The sequence below is a fragment of the Balaenoptera acutorostrata genome, chromosome 11 (genome assembly GCF_949987535.1).
Source record: "Balaenoptera acutorostrata chromosome 11, mBalAcu1.1, whole genome shotgun sequence".
In the NCBI taxonomy this organism is placed as follows: Eukaryota; Metazoa; Chordata; class Mammalia; order Artiodactyla; family Balaenopteridae; genus Balaenoptera; species Balaenoptera acutorostrata.
In genome coordinates this window covers 9,769,217-9,794,109 of record NC_080074.1, presented here as the reverse complement: position 1 = coordinate 9,794,109, position 24,893 = coordinate 9,769,217, and the positions used below count along the sequence as shown (strand labels likewise).

At 48.5% G+C, this 24,893-nt stretch overlaps 1 protein-coding gene across 3 annotated transcripts; it reads left to right on the top strand.

Moving 5' to 3' along the window:
* Window positions 1-985: 985 nt before the first annotated feature.
* On the top strand, window positions 986-17,725 carry LOC103014141 (DNA dC->dU-editing enzyme APOBEC-3B). 3 transcript variants are annotated; one of them, XM_057557434.1, is made up of 8 exons: window positions 986-1,147; window positions 2,475-2,631; window positions 4,533-4,812; window positions 5,038-5,152; window positions 10,512-10,668; window positions 11,386-11,653; window positions 11,935-12,050; window positions 17,586-17,725. In XM_057557434.1, the coding sequence occupies exons 1-8, from the start codon at window positions 1,068-1,070 to the stop codon at window positions 17,652-17,654; spliced, it is 1,242 nt and encodes a 413-aa protein (XP_057413417.1). In that variant the 5' UTR covers window positions 986-1,067; the 3' UTR covers window positions 17,655-17,725. The 3 variants fall into 3 exon arrangements, with proteins under 3 accessions (XP_057413417.1, XP_007189137.1, XP_057413418.1); XM_007189075.2 differs by lacking the exon at window positions 17,586-17,725 and adding an exon at window positions 12,774-13,003; XM_057557435.1 differs by lacking the exons at window positions 5,038-5,152; window positions 10,512-10,668; window positions 17,586-17,725 and adding an exon at window positions 12,774-13,003 and having other exon boundaries at window positions 11,375-11,653.
* Window positions 17,726-24,893: the final 7,168 nt, after the last annotated feature.

Here is a 24,893-nt window from a genome sequence, read left to right as displayed (position 1 = left end):
GTGTGTGTGCTTGAAGTAATATTTATTGATTGATTCCCCCTCCCTTTTTTTTTTTTTGGCCACACCACAAGGCTTGCGGGAGTCTGAGTTCCCCCACCAGGGATTGAACCTGGGCCACAGCAATGAAAGTGCTGAACCCTAATCATTAGATCACCAGGGAACTCCCTGACTTCCCCTTTTTTTTGAGTCCCAATAAAACTTTATTTACAAAAAATCAGGTGGTTAGCCTGGGGCCATAGTTTGCCACCCCTGCTCTAAAGAGTGGGACCCAGAACCTGAATCCATGGGAGATTCCAGGCAACATTCTTTTATAAAGGTGCAGAGCCAGCATGACTAAGCACAGGCAACAGAGCACAAGGGTTAGAGGTAAAGGAATAGATTCAATATGAAGTCAGGTTTGTTCTACTCTGTTACAGCCCTAACCCCCAGTGTGATGGAATTTGGAGGTGGGGCCTTTGGGTGATTGGGTTTAGATGAGGTCATGAGGATGGGACCCCCATGAGGGGATTAGTGTCCTTATAAAGAGAGCTTTCGTGCAAGCATGCCCTCTCTCTGCCACGCGAAGGCTGAGGGGACTCTTGCCGAGGACCAAGCACAGAAGTTGGAATTCAAACCACATCTGTCCCCTCACTTCTGGCTGTGCCAGGAGAAAATAAGGAGTCCTGATCCAAGGTCCATACTTTCTCATTGCCTCCATTCATTCAACAGGCAAGTGTAGAGCCAGGTGCAGATTTGGGCTGGGTGCAGGGGTGGGGTGGAGAGGGCTTTGTCCTGCTCTCTTCCGCCAGGGTCTGTCCCATCCCCCTCTGTCTGGCATCTTTACTTTCTCTTTCCCTTTGCAATAACGTGGGTCCTGCTGCACAGAGGGGTCCAGCTCCATCAGAGACCGACCTCTGCCAAGAGGGAGGGCCCAAGAGAAGGTGGGTCGGAGCCTAAGGAAGCAAACCACCCCAGGGCCCTCCCACCCCTGGTGCCAAAGCAGGAAGGAGGTGGAGCCTCGGCTGAGACGGCCTGGGAGGTCGCTCACAGATAAGGGGGTTTTCTACACAAGAGCCCTGGGAGAGGAAATGGAGCCCCAGCGCCCGAGACAAAGGGCAGGGCTGGGACTAGCCAGCAAAGGAGGCTGCAGCCAGAGGCCCCGGATCAGGTACCGCTGCTGCCCGCTCTGTCCCACTGGGCCCCATCTCCAGCCCTCTCTAGGGCTGGCCTCCTTCTCCCCGCAGTCCCTGCAGTCCCAGCCTTGCTCCTTTCCCTCTCTGGGCTCCTTCCCCTCTCTGGGCTCCTTCTCTGCAGGGCCCACTCCCATCTGGGGTCTTTGCCCTGTTCTGGGGCTGCCCCCACTATTGCTTCTGAACCGGCCCCTCCCAAACCTCCACCCAGCTCTGAGGGTCCTCGTGGCCCAGCTCTCAGTCTGAAAGTCTGTCGGGCTAGGCCGTCCCCTCCCTGCCTGTGCGGGGCTGCACCCTCTATTGGTCGGAAATATCTGTGCTCTGTTAACGCTTAGAATTTGGTGAAAGGATGATTGAAGCAGCTGGTGACTTTTTTTAAAGCATTCTGATCAGTTTCAGTTGACACCATTGTAAACACAGTGTGAGAATAGTTCTCTGAGGCAAGAAGATAAATCATCTCTTCCAAGGATATCTCAACTCTGAGCAGGAAAGTAAATGCACACCGTTCACAAACCTGGCCACACCCTAGGTGACCACGCTTCACGTTTATAACTGTACCACTAACAGCTGTAATGGAACTGGAGGAAAGATCAGGAGAAACGCTCCTATTTTAAAATTAAGTAGAAAAGAAAGCCACACCCAAGACTTCACACAGCTGCAAGGTCATATAATGGAAGAGCTGGAAATGGCCTGGCCTGGTCAGGGGACCCAGCTCTATCACTTACAGCTCTGTGACTTAGGCAGGTTACTTGTCCCCCTCTGCGTCCCCGCTTCCTCCTCTATAAAATGGGCATGGCTCCCGCAGCATTTGGAGAGTAGATGAGTTCAGATACACAAAGCACTTGTAACCATAGCCCAAGCCTGTGAATTTAGGTGTTAACCCGACATTAAAAAACAAAACAAACAAACATGTGCAAGTGAAAAGTCAGGAAGGAATTGAACTGAAATGTTAAAGGCTCTTATTTTGGAGTGGAGAGGTTTTTGTTACTCTTTTTTTATTTTTCTAATGATTTGGGGGATGGGTGGGCAGGAAAACCGGAGTGGAGGTGGGGGGTGTGCTATTGGAAGTAGCAGAGCCAGGGCCCCTGTGGGAGACGTCACCCATCCCTGCTGTCCCAGCACCCTCTCCTCTCCCTCTCCCCCAGCCTTCCTGCCTGGAAAGGCGCAGGAAATTCTCAAGGCCCAGGCGGGTTGCTGGGAGGCACAGCGCCTAGGGCGTCCAGGGGGCTGCGCTCCGGAGAGACCAGCCGGGAGTAACTCCAGGGGGCGCTCTCTGCATTTTCCCTTTTCTCTCTTTTGCCCCAGAAACCCAGTGGAGTGGTTAGATCGCCAAACCTTCTCCTTCCACTTTCGCAACCTGAGATTTGCCAATGGGCGGAACTGCTCCTACCTCTGCTACCAGGTGGAAAGACTGAAGCACTGCTCACCTGACTCCACCGACTGGGGGGTCTTTCAAAACCGGGTATGGGCCCCAGGACACTCATCGCAGGCGGGAGCTAAGTGTCGACCCAGAAAAGAGGCGCAGCTGAAAGACACAAAAGCATTTATTTGGTGCCTTAGAATTGCAATGAGGGGAGCACAGATTCAGGTGGAGCCTGCGTTGTGTCCCGCCAAGGAGAAAAAAGCCGGGGCGGGGGCGGGTATTGGCAAATTGCGGAAGGTTTAAGATGCTTGCACAAGTTGTTTTCCCAATATCATGATTGGGAGATATAATTACAATTGCAATTCATTGGTTTTCAGAGTATATTATGTCAGATACTAGGAAAATCCCTTTTGCAGTGTGTCCAGTTTTTAATCAAGAATGCGGATATTGGGACTCCCCTGGCAGTCCAGTGGTTAAGGCTGGGTGCTCCCAATGCAGGAGGCGCTGGGAACTAAGGTCCCGCATGTCGCCCGCACCCGGCCCCTCCCCCCCAAAAAAAGAATGCGGATATAGCTGTGACAGGCTCTGTCCTATGCCCTTGCCCAGTGTAATAGTTCAAATCTGGTGCCTGTTTCAAAAATGGGATGAAACTTTAGCCCCCAAATGGTGTCCCTCATGTCAGAGGTGTTACACAGGTTCACATAAGCCAGTAGAGGATGTGGAAAAAATGGTAATAAGTCCAACGCCATTTGGGGGTTCTCAGTGGCGGATGTATCTTCCCACACATTTTCTTAAGTCCTGGAACCGGATACGTGATGGCGGTTGACTTATCCCACCAAGCCTTGTTTAGCGAGTCTGCTGGTGGTGGGTCTCTGAGTTTGTCATCGGGCTTGGCAAAATGTTCCCCCACCCGCCTGCCCTCCTCCACCCAGAAGGCAGCCTTTTCAGAACCTGTGTGCGGAAGGGGCGGGGCGGGGGTGTGCACTGAAGCAGTATTATACCACCAAAACCTAATCTGAGTCACAGGTGTCATCTCATTCTTTCTACTACCCAGTGTTCAAAAAGTTAAGAGAAACTGACGAAATTAATATTGACCCTGTGTTAGACAACACAGTCATTTCCTAGATATGGGGGTGGGGAGGTTGGTTCCAGGACCCCCACGAACACCAAAATCTGAAGATGCTAAATCCCTTATGTAAGATGGCATAGCATTTGCATATAACCTACCCACATCCTCCCATAGACTTTAGATCATCTCTAGCTTACTTATAATACCTGATACAATGTAAATGCTATGTAAAGAGTTGTAAATACAATGTGGATGTTATGTAAGTAGTTGCCAGCCTGGCAAATTCAAGTTTTGGGTTTTGGAACTTTCTGGAATTTTTTTTTTCCTGAATAATTTCAATAGGTGGTTGGTTGAATCTGCAGATGAGCAACTCTCAGATACAGAGAGGACTGACTGTATACCTAATCTATTATTTCAATTAGATGTATTTTCTAATATATAACTAATATAAAACTTCATGAGATAGTTTACATTCTTTTTTCTTCATACGAAGTCACTGAAATGAACTGTGTAGTTTTACACTTGCCACACACCTCCCTTCAGACAACCCGCATCTCAAGTGCTCTGTAGACATCTGTGGCTGGTGGTTCTGCCGACGGACAGGGCAGCTCTGTGGGCCTCCCAGCAGACAGCACCTAGGGACCAAGCCTGGAGCCCACAGGGCCTGGCCCAAAGCAGGCACTCAGGTTACTTGTAGAATGAATGAATGGGAGGATGGATGTTAGAATAAATGGGTGAGTCGATGAATGAGGGTAGTCAATGACTAAAGAAGAACAGAAGGGAGGGGAGAGATGGAAAGAAGGGATAACTCATGAACAACCTGCCTCTGGGATGCCCACCCCCCTTACCCCTCCTCCCCAGCTCCCTAGCCCGGCCTCACTGCCTGCTCTGCCGGCCAAGAACGCCCCCTTTCCGCCTCCATCTCTCCCAGGTCTATCCCGAGACTCCCTGCCACGCGGAACTCTGCTTCCTCTCTTGGTTTTGCGCCAAGAAGCTGTCCCCTTACGAGCAGTACCGCATCACCTGGTTCTTATCCTGGAGCCCCTGCTTGTCATGTGCAGAGCAGGTGGCTGCGTTCCTGAAGGAGAACAGGAACGTGAGGCTGAGCATCTTTGCCGCCCGCCTCTACTACTTCTGGAAACCAGAGTGCCAGCACGGGCTGCGCCTGCTGCACCACCAGAGGGCCTGGGTGCGCCTCATGTCCCTCCGAGGTGAGAGCAGAGGGGGCTGGGGGCTGGAGGGCGGGGCGGTGGGAGGGATGGGGGCGGACCTAGAATACCCACCAGCGAGGGTGAGTGGGAGGAGAGCCTGGGAAACGAGGCAGGACTGAGGGCACATGGCAGGGAGGGGGCAGGAGGGGGCAGGACACAGGATGGTCAGCGGAGAAAGGCCTCCCAGGGCCCGGACCTGATGGCTTTCTCTCCTCTTTATCTCAGAGTTTAAATACTGTTGGAAAAACTTTGTGTACAATCAGGGGATGCCCTTCAAGCCTTGGAAGAAACTGCGTAAAAATTATCAGTTCCTGGCGGCAAAGCTTCAGGAAATTCTCGGGTGAGGGCTTCCTTAGCCTCCCTCCCCCCACCTCCTCCTTATCTCCGAGTACCTTCCACCTCCCTTCTCAGCCTCCTCTCCTCCCTGGCCCCAGAGGGCCACTGCCCTTGGGCTGCCCCTGCCCTCCCTCAGCTCCTCTCTCCTTCCTTCCCCCAGCGTCTCCCCCTCCCCCCTGTAAGATCTCCCTCTCCCCCAGCAAGGCGGCCCCGCCTCCGCCCATCTCACACATTGGCCAAACCTTGTTATTGAACTGAACATAAATGGGCATGAATATGTATAAGTGTGAAAATGAGATTTGAAAAACATCCTTGAAGACAGACTTGACTTATCAGAGAACGAGGTTCCTTGATGGGAATGATGGTATTCGTTTGCTAGGATATCCGCAACAAAACGCCACAGACTGAGTGACTTAACAACAGGTATTTACTTTCTCACCAATATGGAGGCTAGAAGTCCAAGATCAAGGAGTCGGTAGGTTGGGCTTCTCCTGCACCCTCCCTCCTTGGCTGCAGACAGCTGCCTTCTCGCTCTGTCCTCAGATGGTCTTTCTTCTGTGCATGACCCCTGGGGAGCCCCTGGTGTCCCTCTGTGTGTCCCAATTTCCTCTTCTCATAAGGACATCAGTCAGATTGGACTAAGGGTCACCCTAAGAGCTTCCTCCTAACACAATCACCTCTTTAAAGGCCCTATCTCAAGTACAGTCACGTTCTGAGAAAATGGAGGTTGGGACTTCAGCATGTGGATTTGCGGGGACACGGTTCAGCCCATACGATGACCAAAGGCTTTTTTGAGCTGAGCAGGTGCAGTGAGAGCCGGATCCTCGTCCTGTGTGTCTCTCTCCGGCTTATGCCCCCTTGACCCCGACTCCTCTGCTTCCATTCCAGACCTTGGTGTCCCTGGAACCCCACCGCCACCCCGCTTCACTTTGTCACCATCACACCCTGTCTTCACTCTGCTCATCCGTCATCCCATTCCCAAAGTGCTGCCAGAGATGAAGCTCTGGGGATGGTGATGGAGAATGAGCAAGGAAAAAAAAAATAATGGTTAAGTTTACATTTAAATAAGTTTTTAGAAAAAAGTAGGATTGGGGACGTGAGGATTGAGATTATTGGAGCTTTTTCAAAAAGCAGAATAGAAAGTGGAAGGGCTGCCAAGAGTCAGGTCAGAGACCACAGCTCAGTTGCTCAAGGTAGATCAGGAAGCGAGCGTCTGGCCCTTTGTCCACAGAGCCAGCTGCCACGTGAATGCACCGGGGAGGAACTCCGTGGAGGTTCCAGAAAGGGTGGCCGGGATTGTGGCAGGGCAAAAAGGGAGTAAGAGCCTGATGAGGTGGGATTCTGGGCAGGCAGAGGTGGAGGAAGGAACAGCAAGTGGGAAGCTGTTGGTTTGGAATCTGTCCTTAAAGTCCTTGTGGAGAAGGTCTGGGGTCCCACTGATCTTGGCCGTCTGGGTGTGAATTGTCAGTGGCAGCAGACACCTGTCCCTTTACTCTCCCTTCCTGTTTGCACTGCTGCCTGGGGGTCTTGGGCAGAATCCAGGGGGTCTCTGGTTGCTTTGGCTCTTCTGCCTTGATGCTCTCCCTGTCGGTGTTTCCTTCAAGGAGGGAGGCACAGAGGGACGTGAATGTGGATGACGTACCTCCTGATTGTCTCGGGCATTAAAACGGGCCACAGTGGCCAGCTTAAAAGGTCCCGCTTCTGGCACACCTGCATTTTGGCCCATCTCAGGCGGCTCACAGGAATCTCCAAGCCGGGGCTGTAGGATTGCTGTCATTAGGGAAAGGCCAGCAAAGGGTTTCAGCCTTCTCTTCCATCCTTCCTGCCTCTCAGGCCAGCGGTGACTTAGCTCTCTGAGTTTGACCAACACTTCAGTGTGCAAGTCTGATCACTCTTTGGACTTCCCTGGTGGTCCAGTGGTTAGACTCCATGCCCCCAATGCAGGGGGCACAGGTTCAATCCCCGGTTGGGCAAGCTCCACATGCCACGTGCTGTGGCCAAAAAAAAAAAAAAATCTGGTCACTTCCCAGAAGGACCCAGCTCATTCTAGAATCTTTTGTTGGCTGTGGCCCTGGGCATTAGGACAGATGGGGGTGAAGGGGACACCATTCCTGTGGATCCTCTAACCTCCTGCCCAAGCTTGTGTTACCCCCGAGGCCGTACCAGGGCCTGTGGGGCAGAAGGGGGTGTGTGCAGGGTCGGGTAGCAATGGGATGACAAGCTGGGAAAAGGTAACTTGGGAATCACATTTGTGTGCAGTCTGGACTGGAGGTGGCCGTGACTGCTCTAAGACCTCCTCCCTAGGTTTCAACTTTCCCCAGAGCTGTTTTCTCATCTGGAGGTCTTGGTGGCCATGTGACAAAGTAAGCAGACAGCTTACCCCTTCTCTTGTGCCCCCTCCCCAACTCCTTTTCATGGAACAATGAGGAAGCAAGGGGAGGGAACCAGGCCAGGCTTCCTGTACAGCTTTCCAGTTCTGCCATTTATTTGCTGTGTGACCTCAAGAGAGTTTCTTAACCTCTCTGTGCTGGGACCACATCTAAAATGTCAGGATAATGCTCCTCCCCGCTTGATGCTACTGGGGAGCTGGGGTAGCAGATGGTGCACAGGATCTGCTCAACACAGGGCTGGAGATGAAAATCTGGAGTGCTGACCCCCAGCCCTCATTTTCCGTCCTGCCCAGAGTCTTGTCAGGGTACTGAATAAAAGCTAAGTGCCAAGTAGGAGTAGGGTGGAGAGGGCTCCAGCCCGCCCCTCCCCCAATGGGAGCAGGCCTTTGTCCTGCTCTCTTCCGCCAGGGTCTGTCCCATCCCCCTCTCTCTGGCATCTTTACTTTCTCTTTCCCTTTGCAATAACGTCGGGTCCTGCTGCATAGAGGGGTCTGGCTTCATCAGAGACCGACCTCTGCCAAAGAGGGAGGGCCCAAGAGTAGGTGGGTCAGAGCCTGAGGAAGCAAACCACCCCAGGGCCCTCCCACCCCTGGTGCCAAAGCAGGAAGGAGGTGGAGCCTCGGCTGAGCCGGCCTGGGAGGTCGCTTTCAGATAAGGGGCTGTCCTAAAGAAAGGGTCCTGGGAGAGGAAATCGAGGCAGAGTGCCTATGACAAAGGGCTGGGCTTGGACAAGCCTTCCTAGGCCAGGAGACTGCATCTGGACTCCTGGGATCAGGTAAGTCCAGAGCCCAGGAGGAAGAAAGAGGATGGGTCTGAGAGACAAAAACCACCCTAGGCCTCCCACCTCCGCTTACCCAGGCAGGAAGGGCATCTACCGCTCAGAGAGCTGTAGGGCAACACTCTCAGATAAGGGACTTTCCCAAGGCCAAGGGCAACCTTGTGAGAGGGAGGTGGAGCCAGAGATCCCAGTGCCCAGGGCAAGCTGGGACGTGTGCCAAGGAGGCTGGAGCCCCGCTGCAGGGACCAGGTGGTGCTGCCTGGTCCTCCTCGCTGCCTCGGGCTCTGCACCCAGCCCTGGGTTCTCTTCCTCTCTGGCTCCTTCTCTTGCCTCAGGCCTCCTAGCCCTGCCTCTGCCACAGCCTGTCTCTCTGTGTCCCTGGCCATATCCCATAGGCATGGCCACTGGGTCTTCCTAAAGCTCTCTGTGCACCCTCAGTCCTAGACTTTAGGTTCAAGGATGAGTGAAACAATGTTTGGAGTCAGCTATAAAAGCATTTTTAAAAATTTTATTATAAAGGCACAGTTTTGCAAAGAATATTCTCATTTCTGCTCTGTGGAGGGAAAACTCTCCAAGACAAGAAGATAACTCGTTTCCCATGAAGACACTACCAAGTATGAAAAATTCAACTGGTCTTTAAGTACTTCTTACAGGTTGTTTCTATCGTACCTACAGCTTTAGCTATTCAAGGGCAAGGTGCAACATTTGTGCTATGAAGATAAGTCCTCTTGTCTCAAATGTGAAATATCTCAGCCTTGAGTGTCTGGCTTTCCCCAGGACTGGGGAGTTTCCCAGAACATGGGAACTTCAGGGCTAAAATCAGGAAGATTCCGGGCAAACGGGGCAGTGGTTGTCTTAGGTGTGATATGAATGGGGTTTCCCTTCTAATCCTTACCCTGACGGTGCCCAGTTGCCCTCATGGGGAGTATGAACTCCAGGCGAGGTCACTGGCCAGTCATCAAAGGCCACAGTCCAGAGATGGTCTCTTCAGCAATCGTTATCCAAATCCATTTAAAGTTTTACTAATTAACACAAGGGACGTCAGAGATAGGTTTCCACTGATGAAGTTTGTGGCTTTGTTAATTAGCATAACATATCAGAAATGGTTTTTCGTTGGTGGAACTGGTGATTTGGCTGGAGATATGCCGAGACTTCTCTGGCCTTGCAGGAACAAAGTATTGTGCCCTGTGCTCTGGGCCGTGAGGGCACCCTTGGCTTGATTCCTGTGTCCAGGTGCCAATTCTGAGGCTCTGAGGTCATCTGAGTCTGACTCGATGGTCAACCAAGTGACATTACCTTGGGTGGAATGTCCAGAAGGGCAATGGGCTGGGGCCATCAAGCCTCCCAGGCTCGTTCAGACTGGCATCTGCTTGGCCGTGGGTGGCCACGTGCAGTGCGGCCCCGGCCAGAGGGTGCTGTCATGCGCCTCTCGGGCCCGGCAGGAAGGCGCCTGGTTACATCCACCTACTGCTGTCTGCGCAGAGCCAACAGCATTTACTGAAAAGAACCTGGTGGTTCTGCATCCCCACATGGGCTGGGCCACTTTGCAGTATAATATTAAATGAAAGAAAAGCAAGATAGAAAATGGAATACTCTATAGACTACCATCATAATTAGGGGGAGAAAAAGCTATGTGAGCCCTTCAGCCAAAAGTCTCTGTCACAACACTCCCTTGGTGACAACAGTTGTCCCTGTTCACATGCCTCTGTGCTCTTTGTACGGACAAAATTGTGATACACACACCTCGGCCAAGAGCACAGAGTTAAAGGAAGCTCTTTAACTTCCATCCCCCTCCCCACTCCCCACAGAGAAGGGTCCTGACATTAGGTACCGGGTTGAGGTGCTGGTGGGACCTTAACAGAGGGGTCTGGGGCTCAGGACAAAGATGTGAGAGATGAGGAAGGACATGCCGTGTCCAGTTCTCGGGGTGGGGGGCCCCCCACTCAGCCCAGGTATCCTGCCTGCAATGGCCTCTAGCGTGGGCTGGAGGGGGTGGTGATGTGTGAGGGGGGAGAGCTCGCCCTCTTCCCTCTCCCTCCCAGTCCTCCTGGCCAATAAAGAAGGAAGAGACCCTCCCTTACCTCTCCTTAGGGGCCTAGGTGAACCCAAGGAGCTGGGTTCAGAATGTGACAGAGCCTTGGGTGACACCAGAAAACACTCTCTGCATCTTTGATTTTCTCCTTCCTGTTGCACAGAAACACAATGAATCTGCTAAAAAAAAAAGTATTCCAACAACAGTTTGGCAACCAGCACCGGGTCCCACTGCCCCGCTACCGGAGGAAGACCTATTTGTGCTACCAGCTGAAGCAGCTCGATGGCTTCACGCTTGACAAAGGCTGCTTCCGAAACAAGGTGCCAAGTGGGTTCCCTGGGCACAGGGCAAGCAGGGGCAACCGCACCATGCAGGGAAAATCCTGAGGCTTAGCAGTCTGAGTGAGCCCTGCTTCCCTGGAGCTCTGCACATTCTTTCCCATCCCCGGGCCGCCACACAAGCCCTTCCCTCCAGCAGAACGTTCCTCCTGCCCCTCCTTGAGAAGTTAATGTTGCCTCATCCTCCGGATCTCAGCTCAGTCACCACTTCGGGGAAGCCAAGCGCTCTTCCGAGGACTGAGCACCTAACCTCACCTGCAAGATCTCCATCACACTTCCCCCTTTCTGCCATCTTCCTACCTGTCCTGTCCCCGCTCCCTCCCTCCCTGACCTCCCTGGTACCCTCAGGTTCAAACATCTCCAGAAAACCTCCTGGACATGTCCAAAAGCCAGGTCACAGAGTATTCAGGACTGTGCCCTGGGGGTGTCTGTTCTACAACCCGTCTCCTCTGGGCACTGGGACCCTGATCCGATTCCGATCAAGTTACAGGTGCTTGGGGAGTGGGAATTAATGGATGAGTGAGTGAGTGAAGGAATGAATAACTGAAGGAAAGGAGGTTCTTTCCTTGTGCTATAGGCAAGTTCACATACTGGGAAGTTCACAGGACAGAGGCCCTCATGCCGATCTTCACCCTCGGTGTGTGACCTCTGGCCTCTGCCTTCTAACCAACCCTTCCGTCTCTCTGAGACCCTCTCCAGAAACAGCGACATGCAGAAATTTGCTTTATTGACAAGATCACCTCGCTGAATCTCGACCCAAACCAGAGCTACAAAATCATCTGCTATGTCACGTGGAGCCCTTGCCCTACCTGTGCCAGGGAACTGGTTGATTTCATCAACGGTCAGGACCACCTGAGCCTGCAGATCTTTGCCTCCCGCCTGTACTTCCACTGGGTCAAGCTGTTTCAGAGGGGGCTGCAGCAGCTACAGGCAGCCCAGGTCTCAGTGGCTGTCATGACCCGCTCAGGTAGGAAGAGAGACAGAGCTGTCGGTGGACGGGAGGATCTGCAGTTCCAAGAGCGAAAGCCACTGAGTGGGAGTGGAGGGGGAGGGGAGGCTGGACAAGGACGGCGGCCCAGCTGAGACCCAGGGTGTGAAACCACCCGAAGGGGCAATTCCAGGGACAGAGTAATTCCAGGGAGAGGAAGAGAAGGAAGCGGAAAGGAAGGAGGGACCGTGGCCCTGCTGGTGCCAGCTTGCTGCTCCCCCGCCCTTGGGGCCTGACTCAGTTTCCCTCTCTCTTCTCAGAGTTTGAAGACTGCTGGGAAGAATTTGTGGATAACCAGGGGATGCCCTTCGAGTCCTGGGATAAGCTGGAGCAATACAGTGAAAGCATAAGCCGTCGGCTCCGGAAGATCCTGCTGGTGAGAAGCTCTCCCCGCTGCAGGCCCCTGGCCTCTCCACCCACCGCCGACCCCCTTCCCAGCTTCAGCCCCACTTCTGTCTGTCAATCCTCTCCTTGCTCTCTCCCCACTGCCCCCCACTGCTTTCTCTTTTCTCATGACACCTGCTTTAGGTCCCCTCTTCCAGGGGCTCCCAGTTCCTTCCTTCTCTCTCTCTTCATAGACTTTTTTTTTTTTAATAGATTTTATTTTATTTATTTATTTTTGGCTGCGTTGGGTCTTTGTTGCTGCACGCGGGCTTTCTCTAGTTGTGGCGAGCGGGGGCTACTCTTCGTTGTGGTGCGCGGGCTTCTCATTGCGGTGGCTTCTCTTGTTGCGGAGCACGGGCTCTAGGCGTGCAGGCTTCAGTAGTTGTGGCACATGGGCTCAGTAGTTGTGGCTCACGGGCTCTAGCGCAGGCTCAGTAGTTGTGGCGCACGGGCTTAGTTGCTCCGCGGCATGTGGGATCTTCCTGGACCAGGGCTCGAACCCGTGTCCCCTGCATTGGCAGGTGGATCCTTAACCACTGCACCACCAGGGAAGCCCCTCTTCGTAGACTCTTCTTAGCTTTCTGTTTCTCTGAAGGCATCCCTGGCCTGCCTTGACCCAGTTCTTTTCTTGTCCCGGCAGTTTCAGCCTCACCTCTGCTCCCCTTCCTCCCTCAGTTTCCTGCCAGCCGAAGCTTTCTCATTTCTCTCTCAACAGCCCTCGAATTGGAATAATTTAGAGGATTCCTTCAGAGACTTGAGACTTGGATCCCCATCCCCTTCGTCGTTACGAAGTGACTCAAGATGACAGGTCCTGGGGCATCTCACTGCTTCATAAACTGCTGACTCCTAGGAGCAAGTAGCAAGCTCCATGGTCACCCCTGACCCTCGCCCAAGTCCAGAGACCTTCCTTTCCTCTTTCATTCTTCTTCTTTCCTTTCTCTTCTAAGTGGGTAAATATTTTTATAATTGAAAAAATAAAGATAATTTGAAAGTCTGTAAAACTTGGGTTACTTTCTGAAAGGAGAATCAGGTTTTTCCTTCATAAAAAGATGAGTATAAAGAACTTAGATACTACAGCACTAAGGAAAAATTTACTTAAGAATTCCTCCCCTGGGACTTCCCTGGTGGCGCAGTGGTTGAGAATCCGCCTGCCAATGCAGGGGACACGGGTTCGAGCCCTGGTCCGGGAAGATCCCACATGCCGCGGAGCAACTAAGCCCGTGCGCCACAACTACTGAGCCTGCGCTCTAGAGCCCGCGAGCCACAACTGCTGAGCCTGCGTGCCATAACTAATGAAGCCGCACACCTTGAGTCTGTGCTCTGCAGCAAAAGAAGCCACTGTAATGAGAAGCCCGCGCACCACAACAAAGAGTAGCCCCTGCTCGCCCCAACCAGAGAAAGCCCACGTGCAGCAACTACTGAAGCCCGTGCGCCTAGAGCCCATGCTCCACAACAAGAGAAGCCACCAAAATGAGAAGCCCGCAACTGCGACAAACAGTATCCCCTGCTGGCGGCAGCTAGAGAAAGCCTGCGCAGCAACAAAGACCCAACGCAGCCAGAAATAAATAAAAATAAAATAAATTTATAAAAAAAAAATAAAAATGGGCAAAAGAACTGAAGAGACATTTTTCCAAAGAGGAAATGCAGATGGCCAACAGGCACATGAAAAGATGCTCAACATCGCTAATCATCAGGGAAATGAAAATCAAAACCACAATGAGATATCACCTCACACCCATCAGAATGGCTAGTATCAAAAAACACAAATAACAAACGTTAGTGAGGGTGTGGAGAAAAGGGAACCCTTCTACGCTGTTGGTGGGAATGTAAATTGGTGCAGCCACTGTGGAAAAGAGCACGGAAGTTTCCCAAAAAACTAAAAATAGAACTATCATATGACCCAGCAATACCACTCCTGGGTATATATCTGGAAAAAAACAAGAACACTAATTTGAAAAGATACATGCATTCCAATGTTCATAGTAGTGTTATTTACAATTGCCAAGATATGGAAGCAACCTAAGTGTCCATCAACAGATGAGTGGATAAAGAAGATGTGGCACATATATACAAAGGAATATTACTCAGCCCTAAAAAAGAACAAAATTTTGCCTCTTGCAGCAACATGGATGGACTTAGAGGACATTATGCTAAGTGAAATAAGTGAGACAAAACAAATACTGTATATCACTTATATGTGGAATCTAAAAAAAACAACAAACTAGTGAATAAAACAAAAAAGAAGCAGACTCACAGTTACAGAGAACAAACTAGTGGTTACCAGTGGGGAGAGGGAAGGGGGAGGGGCAATACAGGGGTGGGGGAGTGGGAGGTATAAGATAGGCTCCAGGATGTATTGTACAACACGGGGAATAGAGCCAATATTTTGTAATAACTGTAAATGGAAAGTAACCTTTAAAAATTGTATTAAAAATAAATAAAAAAAAAACCCATGTGTTCATATTAATAGATGCTGAACAGAACTTCATAGAATTCAGCCATCATTAAAATGCTAAGTAAAATAGAAATTAAAAATGCTGAAGTGTACGAAATGATTTTTATAGAAAAGCAATAAATATTATTATAATGGCAAAATATTAAAATCATTTCAGTTAAATTGGGACCATGTCACCATTTACTCCAAATTGTCTTGGAGTTCTAAGGAATAGAATAAGACAAGGAAATTCCAGAAATTGTGTAAACATTGGAAAAGAAGATACAAACTTTCTTCTGTTATTGTTGATGATTTTATACCTTCCAAACCCGAGACTTGAATTTGAAAGGGAAAGAAAAAAGAGAAAAGACGCAGGGTAAACAAGAGGGCTGAAGTCAGAATTAATGTATAAAAGCTTTTTCTCTATATTAACAACAATTACCTAAAAATGGAAAAGGGGGAAATATTACACTTAAAAAAGCAATAAAAAGTACTAAATCCAATCAACATACAAAAATCAGTTGCATTTCTTTACACCAATAATGAACAATCTGAGAAGGAAATTAAGAAAGCACAATTCACAATAGAACCAAAAAGGATAAAATACTTAGGAGTTAACCAAGAAAGCCAAAGACCGCTACATGGACAACTACAAAACACTGCTGAAAAAAATTAAAGAAGACACGGACAAATGGAAAGACATCTCATGTTCATGGATTTGAAAAGTTAATATTGTTAAAACGTCCATACTACCCAAAATGATCTACAGATTCAATGTGATCACTTCAAAATCTCAGTCATTTTTTGCAGAAATAGGAAAAACCATCCTAAAGTTCATATGGAATTTCAAGGGATTCCAAATTGCCATGCAAACTTAGAACATGCATAAATTCTGGAAAAGATACAAAGTGTCAGAAATTAAAATCTCTATGACAGGGACTTCCCTGGTGGCGCAGCGGCTAAGACTCCGTGCTCCCAACGCAAGGGGCCTGGGTTCGCTCCCTGGTCAGGGAACTAGATCCCACGTGCATGCCACAACTAAGAGTTCGAATGCCACAACTAAGGACCCCGCCTGCCGCAACCAAGACCTGGTGCAACCAAATAAATAGGTAAATAAATATTAAAAAAAAAAAAAAGCGAATTCCCTGGCAGTCCAGTGGTTAGGACTCAGCCCTGTCACTGCCAGTGACAAAATATTGGCTCTATTCCCCGTGTTGTACAATACATCCTGGAGCCTATCTTACACCTCCCACTCCCCCACCCCTGTATTGCCCCTCCCCCTTCCCTCTCCCCACTGGTAACCATTAGTTTGTTCTCTATAACTGTGAGTCTGCTTCTTTTTTGTTTTATTCACTAGTTTGTTGTATTTTTTAGATTCCACATATAAGTGATATCATACAGTATTTGTTTTGTCTCACTTATTTCACTTAGCATAATGTCCTCTAAGTCCATCCATGTTGCTGCAAAAGGCAAGATCTCACAAGCTGTGTGCCGTGGCATAAATAAATAAATAAATAAATAAATAAATAAATAAAATGGATAAAAAGTTAAAAAAAAATCTCTATGACAAAGGGAAACTTAACAGTTTCTGATGCCATAAATAAATATTTATTATTGTTAAAAAAAACTTGGCCTAACACTCAAAGATTTCAGTTTAAATCTCCGTAGTTTGTGCATCTCAATAAAGAATCAATCATTACATTACTCCGATCCTACAACCTTGATTGTTCTGAAATATTTTATCTGTGAATGTTTGGCCTGTTATTTAAGATGTCTGAAGGGTTCAAAAAATCAATCATGGGGCTTCCCTGGTGGCGCAGTGGTTGAGAATCTGCCTGCTAATGCAGGGGACACGGGTTCGAGCCCTGGTCTGGGAAGATCCCACATGCCGCGGAGCAACTGGGCCCATGAGCCACAGCTGCTGAGCCTGCGCGTCTGGAGCCTGTGCCCCGCAACGGGAGGGGCCGCGATAGTGAAAGGCACCGCGATGAAGAGTGGCCCCCGCTTGCCGCAACTAGAGAAAGCCCTCGCACGGAACGAAGACCCAACACAGCCAAAAATAAATAAAAATAAATAAATAAATAAAGTAGCTATAAAAAAAAAATCAATCACACTAGATCTGTAATTGCCATTTAAGTTTTAAGGGACTGTAGCTAGTCAAATTAATAATCATGTTTAAATGCTTGAGGAAAACTGATTTTCAGAGCTATATTATTTTCACAAATTGTGTAATAAACAAAGTACCAATACTAATGAGTATTCCCCTCCAAGCACAAAAAAACTCCTGGATATTAAAGAAACTATCAAAAATTTATTAAAATTAAGATTGCCTGGAAGTAACTGAAATCCAACCAGGGGCTTAAACCAGACAGAAGCAGGGCCTCTGAGGATGGCCATGCAGTTTGTTCACCTCACAACTCCAGAGTCTTCCGTTCATGTCCTCTGCCCTGTGAACAGCACCCCCTGGGCTTGTGCAATATGGCAGCCCTGGATGGATGCTTATCTCAAGCAGAAAAGTCCAGATAGAAGCTGCAGAGCTCAGGAAATGGGTCCACAGTCATTGAGGACCTGGGCTGATTCCAGCTTTCTGCTGTCATCCTCAGGATGTGCAGGGCCTTGGTCCTTGTGGCCCAAAACATAACCCCATCATAACATCTGTGTTCTGTAGCTGGATGGGGGGAGAGGGGAAGTAAGGGCAAAGGACCAAACCAGCTGTCTCTTAGGAGGGGTCCCAGAAGCTGCTATACGGCATTTATTTTCACATCCCACTGAGCAGGACTTAGTCATTCGGCCACAACTAGCAGCAAAGGAGTATGGTAAATGTGGCCTTTATTTTGGATGGCCATGTTAGAAATCATGGGTTATAGACTCTGAAAAAAAGGGGAATAAAAAGAGTGGGATAATTAGTAGTTTCTATCCCATTTGTGAGAAAGCTTTTAATAATAAATGTGAAATATGTATGTACTGAGTTGGGTAGTATCCCCCCCTTCCCAGGACCTCAGGATATTGCCCTTATTTGGAAATAGAATCGTTGCAGAGGTAATTATTTATGATGGGGTCACACTGAAGTAGGGTGGACCCATCATCTAACAGGACTGGTGTCCTTTAAGAAGAGGAGAGACACAGACTCGCATGGAGAAGTTCGTGTGGGGAGAGAGATAGAGGCTGCAGTGATGATCTACAAACGAAGGAACGCCAAGGCATGCCAGCAACACCAGGAGGGAAAGGCCCCAACCGGAGAAGACAGGAAAGATTCTTCCCTAGTGCCTTCAGACAAAGTACAGCCTGCCCACACCTTGATTCCAGACTTCTGTCCTCTAGAACTGTGAGAGGATACATTTGTGTCGCTTAAAGCCACCCATTTGGTGGCACTTTGTTATGGCAGCCTAGGAAACCATTACGATGTACATATATATAAATAGTGGTCCAATAAATTAGTGATAACCAATTTAAAAATATTTGTGTGTGTTTGGTGTGGGGGAATACTATTCACAACTGTAACAAAAATCATGAAATGCCTAGGAAGAGTCCTAAGAAGAAATATGTACACTGTACGAATAGAATTGTTAAACCATAATAAAGGACATAAAATAGAAGCTACATAAAGTGAAGAAACATTTAATGTTCCTAGAGAAAATATTTTATTTTTCTTTCTCCTTTCTTCTATAAATTCGAAATAATATTAACCAAAATTTCATTTGAAAATTTTATATAATTTGAGAAATCCAATTCTAAACTCAATATGGAAAGGGAAACTCTGCAAGAATAGCCAAGACAATTCTGAAAAAGAATAACAATGTTGCTGGGGGGCAGGGAGGAGAATTGCCCTGCCAAGTATTTAAAAACTTTAAAAACATTAAATGTTAAGCACACCATAAAGCTATAGTAGCCAAAATAGGTTAAAACTGGCCGAATCTGAGAAATTTTGAGCATTCAAGTAAATAGTGATAATAATGAATGATAGCCATTGAATAAAATAGGAAACCATGAATCCATACTCATATAAATAAATAACTACACTGAAAGTCTGATGAGGAATGGGATTTTACATAGTTTCAAATTATAGGCAGACCTTGTTTAATTGCGTTTCACTTTATTGTGCTTCGCAGACACTGTTTTCTTTTTATTTATTTATTTTTATTTTGTTGTTTATTATTTTTGTCTGTATTGGGTCTTCGGTTCGTGCGAGGGCTTTCTCCAGTTGCGGCAAGCGGGGGCCACTCTTCATCGCGGTGCGGGGACCGCTCTTCATCGCGGTGCGCGGGCCTTTCTCTATCGCGGCCCCTCCCGTTGCGGGGCACAGGCTCCAGACGCGCAGGCTCAGCAATTGTGGCTCACGGGCCCAGTTGCTCCGTGGCATGTGGGATCTTCCCAGACCAGGGCTCGAACCCGTGTCCCCTGCATTAGCAGGCAGATTCTCAACCACTGCGCCACCAGGGAAGCCCGACACTGTTTTCTTTATTATTTTATTTTATTTTATTTTATTTTATTTTATTTTATTTTATTTATTTATTTTTGGCTGCGTTGGGTCTTCATTGCTGTGTGCAGGCTTTCTCTAGTTGCGGCAAGCAGGGTCTACTCTTCGTTGCGGTGCACGGGCTTCTCACTGCGGTGGCTTCTCTTGTTGCGGAGCACGGGCTCTAGGCGCGCAGGCTTCAGTAGTTGTGGTACGCAGGCTCAGTAGCTGTGGTGCACGGACTTAATTGCTCTGCGGCATGTGGAATCTTCCCGGACCAGGGCTTGAACCTGTGTCGCCTGCATTGGCAGGCGGATTCTTAACCACTGTGCCACCAGGGCGGTCCCCTGTTTTTTAAAATATTTATTTATTTATTTGGTTGCGCCAGGTCTTAGTTGCAGCACGTGGGCTCCTCAGTTGCGGCATGTGAACTCTTAGTTGTGGCATGCATGTGGGATCTAGTTCCCTGACCAGGGATCGAACCCAGACCCATGCATTCGGAGCACGGAGTCTTAGTCGCTGCACCACCAGGGAAGTCCCCGACACTGTGTTTTTTACAAACTGAAGGTTTGTGGCAACCCTGCATTGAGCAAGTCTATTAGCACCATTTTTCCTACAACATTTGCTCACTTTGTGTCTCTGTGTCACTTGGAAATTCTCTCAACATTTCAAGCTTTTTCATTATTATTATATTTGTTATGGTGATCTGTGATCAGTGGTCTTTGATGTTACTATTCTAATTGGGTTTTTTCATTTTGTATTTTTATTTTATTTAATAAAGAAATTTATTTATTTATTTATTTTTGGCTACCTTGGGTCTTCATTGCTGCGCATGGTCTTTCTCTAGTTGCAGTGAGCAGGGGCTACTCATTGTGGTGGCTTCTCTTGTTGCGAAGCATGGGCTCTAGGTGCGCAGGCTTCAGTAGTTGTGGCACGCAGGCTCAGTAGTTGTGGCGCACGGGCTTAGTTGCTGTGCTGCATGTGGGATCTTCCCGGACCAGGGATCGAACCCGTGTCCCCTGCATTGGCAGGCAATTCTCAACCACTGCTCCAACAGGGAAGCCCAACTTGTATTTTTAAATTAAGGTATGTACATTTTTAAAGACATAATGCTATCGCACACTTAGTAGACTATAGAATAGTGTAAACAAAACTTTTATATGCACTGGGAAACCAAAACATTTGTGTGACTTGCTTTATTTTGGTATTTACTTTATTGTGGTAGTCTGAAACCAAACCTGCAATATCTCCAAGGTACGCCTATACCTCCTCCAGAAAATATTTATTAATTTCAAAACAAAAAGAGTAACTTCACAGTGGAGAAGCCTGGCAGACGCCATCTTAATCAAATAATCAAACTGGACAACATGAGTAATGGTACCCGGATGGGGTACCATGACAACACAGCATCACTTTTGTGATATTCCTGCTGAAGATGCGTGACCTGAATCTAATCACAAGTGATGAAATAAAATTTATATTTTAAGGCAGGACAAGAAAAATTAAACATAAAATTCTCTCTCTGCGTGTTCATTTGGGCCTCCTCCCTCCCTCCCTCCCTAATGTGCGGTGTGCATCTGCATTACACGTTAACCAGAGCGCCTCAAAGATGGGAGTGCCTACTTGACCGTAAAGATCAATTTTTTCCCTTTCTTCTGATGCTAGCAATGTAACTTCTTAAAGAATAGCTTTCTTTCCCAGCTCTGTAGGGGGTCATGGTGACTTGCTGCTTGCTTTGTCTAGGCTTACCTGGACTATGTATCCTTGGTGAACTTTAAGTAAAATATCAGTATGTCATTTCAACGTATGATCCTTTGTCTCGAAAATGTATATGACTGTGCCTTTGACTTCTAATTAACAGGCAGATGAGTTCTCAGAGCTTTCTGAGAATCTGCTTCCCAGGTTATAATCCTCAGTTTGGCTCAAATAAAATTCCCCTTTTTCTTCTTAACTTGATAGTTAATTGAATTTTCAGCGACATGAGGAAACATCAGATGAGCCCAAATTCAGGGGCACACTTCAGATCGCTCAGTTACCTGTCATTGGTCATATAGCACTCCCAGCTGTAGGGAGCTGGGGAGGGGAACGGGGAAAATGAGTGTTTCGTTGGATAATTGCCACTTCCTCTCCTCCTGAATGATGAAGGTTCTACTAGCAGGAAGACGAATTGGGTGTCGGGAGGCAACTGTTATGAGCTGATTTGTGTCCCCCCCTTAAAGTTCATGTTGGAGACCTAATCCCCAGGACCTCAGAATGTGACTGCATTCGGAGATAGAGCCTTTAAAGAGGTGATTAATTAAATGAGGTCATGGGGTGAACCCTAATCCAGTATGAGTGTTGTCCTTATAAGAGGGGATTAGGACACTGACACTCACAGAAGGAAGACCACGTGAAGACATGGGGAGAAGACGGCCATCTACAAGCCAAAGAGAGAGGCCTCAGGAGAAACAACTCTGCTGACACCTTGATTTCAAACTTCTAGCCTCCAGAACTGTGAGGACATAAATTTTCGCTGTTCAAGCCCCACCCTCCATTTGTGGTCCTCTGTTCTGGAGGCCCTAGGACACTAAGAGTGTCAACCTCAGTGTGGAGCAGGGTTGGGGAGGGCAGGACTCAGGAGACAGTCAGCCCACCCGGGCCCTTTTTCAGCAAGAAGTGGGTACAAAGCTCCAGAAGCAGGGGGTGAGGGGGTGCTTTATGGCTGTTGGAAACACTTTATTCCCTCTTCCCTGTTGTGTACCCTGGCCCTGACGTCCACGTCAGAAGCCTATTGGGAAAGCCCTCCCCAACCCCCATAGGAGCCAACCTGGCTGGTCATTTCTAGAAAGCTGACCACTCTGTTCATACGTCACAATGTCCAGAGTGGGAGTGTTCTCGAGGTCTGTTTGAAAAACTAGACTCTTTGTAGCTTGGGAGACCTGTCCCCACCCCTTACCTGTCCTCCTGAGTGCGCCCTCTACCTGCTGCCCTATCAGCTGATTGGTGCCCATGCTACTCTGACCTCGGTCACTTTGATACCTTCTGGAAATTCCTCACCATTTCTCCTTTGTTGGATGCCTCCTCTCCTGTTTTCCAGTCCTGCTATCCATCTTTCTCTAGCTTCAGCTTGATTGGTTGCTTGACTGTCATTTTCCTGGGATTTTAGGAGGGAGAAAAAATAAATGCCTGGGGTCGGTTTGCCATCTTGAACCAGAGGTGTGGGTTCTGCTGGCTGAATGATTGGACAGATGAAAGAATCAAGAGAAAAGTGAACGAATGGTTGAGCAGATGAAAAATGTTCACTCCAGTAACTGAGGGCTGGTGGGTGGACAGCTCCTGGGGGCAGCTTGACTGCTGTGCTTGGTTATTCAACCAGACCTTGCCCCGTCCTTGGCCGCCCTGAGGCTCCCCCGACACCCCGCCACACAGCTTCCTTGGCAAGACTCCTTTCTCTCTGTGGTAGGCAGGGGCTCCCATCCCACTCCCAGCCTCCCAGAGTCGGAATGCGCCCAGCGGGGAGAGAGACTGAAGAGAGATCAAACTTCCAGGGAAGAGAACTAGGGTGTATGGGTGTTAGGATCACGCCAGGCTCAGACGCGCCTGATTCCATCTAAAGGGTGGGGTCCAGGAAAAGACTGAAGGCCCTGGGCTGCGGGTGCTGGGGTTGGATGGGGAAGGCCTGACCCGGGGGCATGTGGGGCTGCAGCCCCCAACGCTGGGAGCCAGGGTTTCTTCCCCTTTCCCCTCATGTGGGAGGCATGCAGTCTTAGCCGGAGGCATGCAGTCTTAGCCGGAGGTAACTCCTGGAAGAGACAGTATGTCTCTCACAAAAAGCAAAGCCCTTACCTTGGAATGCACTCTTTTTCCCAGGCCTGAGGAATGTAAAAGAGATTAGCAAAACTATCTCAAGCCAGGAGACCTCAGGGAACTGAGAGTCCTGGCTGTTCCTTATGGCTGGGGGCTGTGTGTGAGCCTGGTTAAGGGAAGATAATGTTCAAGGATGGTTGTTGTAAACTTGTTGACGTCCGTGGTAGTGACTGAACGGAGATGATAAGCAATTCTATGGGTTCATTGTCTAATAATGAGTTCCTCTTCTGTCTATATTAGATTCAGTAAATTCTAAATAAAGTGCCTTGCAACCATCAGTTGTCTTGGTCCTTCTGACCCCATACTCGCAGTGCTATTCAGTCCCTTGCCCCTCTCCGTCGGGACCTGGAAGACCCCCTGTGGTGGCTGGACCGTCGCAAGTGGCACCCGAACAGGGACCTGACGGCTGAGGAAATACAGAAAAAGAGGTAAGTGGATCCTTATGCGGAATATAGAAGAGTAAGTGGCCGCCACGAATATAATACGTGAAACAGAAAGCACAAGGCAAATAGAGTCAAAAGTAAAATAAGACGGGACAAAAAGGCTCTAAGGAGCGTGAGTTGTTCGCCCAAGTGCTGCTGTCTATGTTAAAGGCATGGGGCACAAAAGTATCTGCCTCACAGATCTCTGAATTCTTGCAGCATGTATGTGAGGTTTCTCCTTGGTTTCCTGAGGGAGGTTCTATAGATGCCGTTATATGGGAGAAAGTAAGGGAAGATCTTCGCAATCATTATAAGGCCAATGGCCCAGCTCAAGTTCCGATTATTACCTTTAGTCTATGGAATTTGATCAAGGAATGTTTGGAACCCCTCTGTGATTCTGTACCCCGCCTTTCTGAAGGGGAACACATTAAACCTATTTCCTCTGCTCCGCCGCTTGCAGAGGCTGCAATCAGCCCTCCTTTTTCAGAGGAGAATGTGCCTTTTGATCTTGCTGAGGAAGCTGCACGATATGAAAGGAATAAATATCCTAATGATGATGTTTTATTAGCTCTGGTGGAAAAGTCTCTTAAAAAATTGAATGTGAGTAAATCACATGATGCTGTCCCTTTAAGCCCGCTGCAGAGGGCTGTTCAAGGGGCAATGCAGAGAGGAGAGGATCCTTTGTTTTGCTGCCCGGTTATTGAAAGACCAGATCCTAATAATCCTCAGCAGGGTATTAGGGAACATCAGGCTATATCCCTTTTAAAGTTTTGAAAGATCTGAAGGCAGCATGTGCCCAATACAGGGCTACAGCCCCTTTTACGACAGCTATGATTGATACTATAGCTGGGGAGGCTTTACCTCCCTCGGATTGGAAATCTATCGCGCGAGCCTGCTTGATTGGGGGAGATTATCTCACGTGGAAATCAGACTTTTATGAGAGGGCTGCTGAGCAAGCTGAAAAAAATGCTGCTCACAATATTCCTATTGGTTATGACATGTTGGTAGGAGAAGGACAGTATATATCTTTGCAAGATCAGCTCACTTATCCAGCAATAGCCTATCCTCAAATTAATCATTTAGCTCTACAAGCCTGGAGAAAATTGCCTCCCACTCAAAAAACAGAAGATATTTCAAAGATTAGACAGGGGCCCTGAACCTTATGCAGATTTTGTGGATCGGCTACTCCAGGCAGTGGGGCGCTTGATAGTGGATGGCCCTACAGGAGCTATTATAGTGAAACAATTGGCTTTCGAAAATGCTAATAGTGCTTGCCAGGAGGCTATTAGACCTTAGGAAAAAAAAAAAAAAGGAAACTTAGAGGATTATATTCACCTTTGCTCAGATATTGGACCTGCTTATGTAGAAGGAGCTGCTATTGCTGCTGCACTTACAAAAGCTGGCATAGTCCAACCTACTAGAAAAAGGGGTCCATGTTTTAAATGTGGCAGACCTGGTCATTCTGCCAAAGACTGTAGGGCTCCCCCCGGTGCCAAGGCTGGTCTGGGGGTGGAGGCACCTACAGGACCCAGGGCACCCGGTTTATGTCCTCGATGTCAGAGAGGAAAACATTGGGTTAAAGAATGTCGATCTCAGACCCATAGAGATGGAACTCCTTTGTCAGGAAACTTCTTGCGGGGCCCTCCCCGGCCCCGCCAAACAATAGGGGCGATGACC

Bases quoted from the DNA above. Each gene is read 5' to 3' on its own strand.
- LOC103014141 (XM_007189075.2), top strand. From the start codon at position 1,068: ATGGAGCCCCAGCGCCCGAGACAAAGGGCAGGGCTGGGACTAGCCAGC. The intron at 1,148-2,474 runs GTACCGCTGCTG...CTTTTGCCCCAG, and splicing joins AGCCAGAGGCCCCGGATCAG to AAACCCAGTGGAGTGGTTAG. The intron at 4,813-5,037 runs GTGAGAGCAGAG...TCTTTATCTCAG, and splicing joins GCGCCTCATGTCCCTCCGAG to AGTTTAAATACTGTTGGAAA.